The sequence below is a fragment of the Lucilia cuprina genome, chromosome 6 (assembly GCF_022045245.1).
Source record: "Lucilia cuprina isolate Lc7/37 chromosome 6, ASM2204524v1, whole genome shotgun sequence".
In the NCBI taxonomy this organism is placed as follows: domain Eukaryota; kingdom Metazoa; phylum Arthropoda; class Insecta; order Diptera; family Calliphoridae; genus Lucilia; species Lucilia cuprina.
Window position 1 is genome coordinate 40,750,073 of NC_060954.1, and position 4,307 is coordinate 40,754,379.

General features: G+C 27.2%; 2 protein-coding genes across 2 annotated transcripts; one reads left to right on the forward strand and one right to left on the reverse strand.

The window, feature by feature from the left end:
* The first annotated feature begins 127 nt into the window (after positions 1-127).
* Positions 128-3,546, forward strand: LOC111675970. The gene is made up of 8 exons (XM_023436851.2): positions 128-233; positions 290-519; positions 683-828; positions 892-991; positions 1,057-1,219; positions 1,290-1,461; positions 2,419-2,743; positions 2,808-3,546. Exons 1-8 carry the CDS (start codon positions 191-193, stop codon positions 3,426-3,428), a joined length of 1,800 nt encoding a protein of 599 aa, XP_023292619.2. The 5' UTR covers positions 128-190; the 3' UTR covers positions 3,429-3,546.
* On the reverse strand, positions 3,430-3,990 carry LOC124420624 (nucleoside permease NupC-like). Its single transcript, XM_046954094.1, has 2 exons — positions 3,792-3,990; positions 3,430-3,724 (listed from the first exon to the last, which is right to left on the reverse strand). Exons 1-2 carry the CDS (start codon positions 3,988-3,990, stop codon positions 3,624-3,626), a joined length of 300 nt encoding a protein of 99 aa, XP_046810050.1. The 3' UTR covers positions 3,430-3,623.
* Between the last annotated feature and the right edge of the window lie 317 nt (positions 3,991-4,307).

A 4,307-nucleotide genomic window follows, 5' to 3' on the forward strand; every position in this document is an offset into this window, starting at 1 on the left:
TAGATAGATAGATAGATAGATAGATAGATAGATAGAATGGTAAACCAGGTGCCAACATGTTTCTGAATGATAATCTTACGAAAATTTCTTAAAAATCTCAAAGCAAATTATTTAAACTTTCAGCAATATTAAAGACTTATTGACTATACAAGAGTTATTAATAATTGTCATCAATAAATCCCTATTAACAATGCCCATTAATGATGCCAATGACTTTGAAGGTTTTAACAGGGGTAAAAACAAGATTAAATTATTTTTTTTAAATAAACTAATTTTATTATTTTTTAAGTATTAACATCATTGTGTGATGTTGGCTGTTTGATATCATCGGCTGATATTAAAGCAACTATTGAAACATGGCGTGCTGTAGTCAAACTAAGTGAAAAGTTTAATAATTGTTGCAGTAATTTTCCAGTTATTAAAATAGAGAATTCTTCAAATACCGAAATGCATTGGTATGAGAAAGCTATTTTGGGTATATTTAAGGAATTAAAACAAATTCTACAACTCTATAATAGGGTAAGTTTAATTTCACGAAATAATTTAAATGTTTTTTTTTTTAGATATTTACTAATAATATTTTGCACTTTCTAAACGTTTGTTGTTTAATAAGTTTAAAACATGCTTTTATTAGTTTTTTTACCTTTTTGATAGAATCACCTTAATTTTAAAATTTTTTCAGAATATAACCTCCAGTAGCGATACCTTGTTACAAATTGCACAATTTTATTTGAAAATTTTAAGATTGCTTATTAATTATTCCAAGATTCAAATTAAAACATTTCCAGCTTCAAAGGAATTTTTGGAAATATATTCTTTTTGTCTGCAGTAAGTAAAATTTGAAAATCTTTTAAAATATTCTTCTCAATTTGAACAAATTTATAATTTCAGTGAAATGTGGGAAAACAAAAATCCCAAAATTGATTTATTTATTAGAAAAGGTCTATATGAAATATTTTCCCAAATAAACAATGAAAATAGTATAGTAGAGGTATGTTTATAAAATGTTTTTATATACTTTTTTAATAATAATAAATTTGGTTAATTTTTCTAAAGTGCCTTTTACAACATTTTAAATATGATGTAAATAACTTCGAATCATGTGAATTAATGCTGGACTATCTTAAAGTTAAGATGGAACATTGTGTAAATAATCGTACAAATATTACAGCCGATGATGTAAATGTATTATTAAAGTTTTATAATTGTTTATTTGAAGGTGGGTTTATTTTAAATAATAGAATTAAAAATATTTAAATATGTGTCTATTTATTTTTTTAACTCTAAAGGACCTTTAATTTTTGTCGATAAGGATAAATATGGTAAAATATTAGAAAAATTTGTTGTTTTAACTGCTTTGGACTCAAGCTATAAACTACATAAGAAATTGTGTGAATATGTAGTAGACTCAGCATGGATAAGAGCTTATACCAGTATGGAAATCTTAAACATGTATTACAGGTAATGTTTTAGATTATTAAATGATTTCATTGTGATCATGAATTAAAATCAATTAAAAATTTTCTTAATTACACTTCAGAAAAGTATAGAAGCAAAGTAAGCAATCTACAATAACCTTATGTAATCATTACCGCAGTTGTGTTTATTAAAGGAAACTGAGAGGGTTTTTATTCAGTACGAACCAATAGGTTACTAGTTAAGTTCTACTACATTTCTAGTTCAGTTCTTTTTCAATTCCAGTTCAGATGTAGTTCAGTTCTAGTACAGTTCTAGTTTAGTTCTAGTTCAGTTCTAGTTCCGTTCTAGTTCAGTTCTAGTTCAGTTCTAGTGCAGTTCTAGTTCAGTTCTAGTTCAGTTCTAGTTCAGTTCTAGTTCAGTTCTAGTTCAGTTCTACGTCAGTATGAGTTCAGTTCTAGTTTAGTTCTAGTTCAGTTCTAGTTCAGTTCTAGTTCAGTTCTAGTTCAGTTCTAGTTCAGTTCTAGTTCAGTTCTAGTTCAGTTCTAGTTCAGTTCTAGTTCAGTTCTAGTTCAGTTCTAGTTCAGTTCTAGTTCAGTTCTAGTTCAGTTCTAGTTCAGTTCTAGTTCAGTTCTAGTTCAGTTCTAGTTCAGTTCTAGTTCAGTTCTAGTTCAGTTCTAGTTCAGTTCTAGTTCAGTTCTAGTTCAGTTCTAGTTCAGTTCTAGTTCAGTTCTAGTTCAGTTTTAGTTCAGTTCTAGTTCAGTTCTAGTTCAGTTCTAGTTCAGTTCTAGTTCAGTTTTAGTTCAGTTCTAGTTCAGTTCTAGTTCAGTTCTAGTTCAGTTCTAGTTCAGTTCTAGTTCAGTTCTAGTTCAGTTCTTCTCAATTCAAAGTTCAGTTTTAATTAAGTTCTTTAAAGAAAGAAGTCTATGATTTAAATTAAGATTGTTACCTTTGCTTCTGTAGCACACAATATATTATTTTTCAAAAACCTCTACATTTCAGTTACATTTTCAAACACCGGAAAACAGATATAGTTTTTAAGTCTTTAGAATTTTGGATTAAAATGTGGAATAAATTAAACAAAACTGATGAAAGTTTAAGACAATATAAGAAACTAATTGAAATTTTACTTAAAACTATCTTATACCATACAAACACTGATAAACTACAACAAAATATTTCTAATAAATATGAAAATATAGAAATTATTCTATTATTAAGTGGCAAAGAAACTGAACATTATCGGCAATATTTACAAACAGCATTAGTGGAAAATTTAAATAAATTACAAAAGCGTCATATAAATGTGACATGTTATACAGAATTGGTAAGATTGCAATAATTTAAACTTTTCTTTTTATGCTATTTAGTATTTGCCTTTTAAATTTCAGCTCAACTTATTGGAAATATGTAAACTCAAACCACAACTAATAAATCACAATCTTCAGCAATGCATTTTAAACACATTTATCAGTTTATTTTCTTTAGCAGACAAGGAACTTCAAAAATTTCGTGAATTTATTAATAAAACTTTAAGAATATTCTATTTAAAACATGATAAGCAACTTAATGACAGACTATTATTATTTCTAATGGAACATGAACAGCAATGCTTTACTATACAAAGTGTATTTCTAATGGAATTTTTGCTACAACAAAAACCGATTTCTATTAAATTATTACAAACTTTACAAACGTCCAACATACAACAGACTACTAACGTAAGAGATTTGCTAGAAAACACAACTATAAATATAGATCTAATAGATTTAAAAGTTTTTCAAGATTTAAACAAAACTTTACAATCAAGTCGCCCTGAAATGGACTTACAACAAATTAGAAAGAAACCACGTCTTGATAAAGGTAATTTTTCAAATATTAAATTTATTTTAAATGATCTAGATGCAAACACACAAAAACTTTTACAAATTGAACGTTCTACATTTGATGCAAATGATATTGCTTTAATCCAAGTGATCAGAAACAATCTAGACAAATGTTTAAACAAGTAAATTATACATATAAAAGAGTTTTTGTTTTGTTTATTATTAAAATTATATTAAACTTAAATTTTATATACACAATTTTTAACTTATAAAATAAAACTATCTTTAAAACTAAATTATAAAAATAAAACGGCAAGGTTTTTTTTTTTTAAATAATACATTCACAGTTAAAATAATTTACTTAAAACTAATTAAGTATCATTATTGCTTTTGAAATAAAGCTATTGTTATATTTTTGCGTTGCAATGAATTTATTATACGATCATAGGTTGCTTCTTCCTCTTCATTTTGCATTAATATGCCTAAAAAATAAAATTATATCAAATGTCATCTAGTAAATATAATGATTATTAAAGCTTATAAACTTACCGGCAAAACTGGCGGACATAAAGCAGACTATACTGCCCACAATGAAAGCTCTAAAAGCTACTGATGTTATGAGACCTCTACGTTTTGGTGCCATAGCACCCAACGAACCAATTAATATACCCAGCGAACTGGGATTAGCAAAGCCACAAATCGCAAATGTTGCAATACCGGCACTGCGGGCCTGTAAGGATTTAAACATTTTAAGGTTTAATAAATTTTGTACATTTAGTGCCATTGCTGTGGGCACTTTTATCCAAATATGTACATATATTTTTGAGCAGTTTTTTCTCTTTATAGTTCTAGATCAGTTCCATATCAGTGCTAGTTCTGTTCTAGTTTAGTTCAAGTTTAGTTCTAATTTAGTTCTAGTTCAGTTCTACTTTGGTTCTAGTTAAGTTTTAGTTCATGTAAGTTCTAGTTCAGATCTAGTTCAGTTCTAGTTCAGTTCTAGTTCAGTTCTAGTTCAGTTCTAGTTCAGTTCTAGTTCAGTTCTAGTTCAGTTCTAGTTCAGTTCTA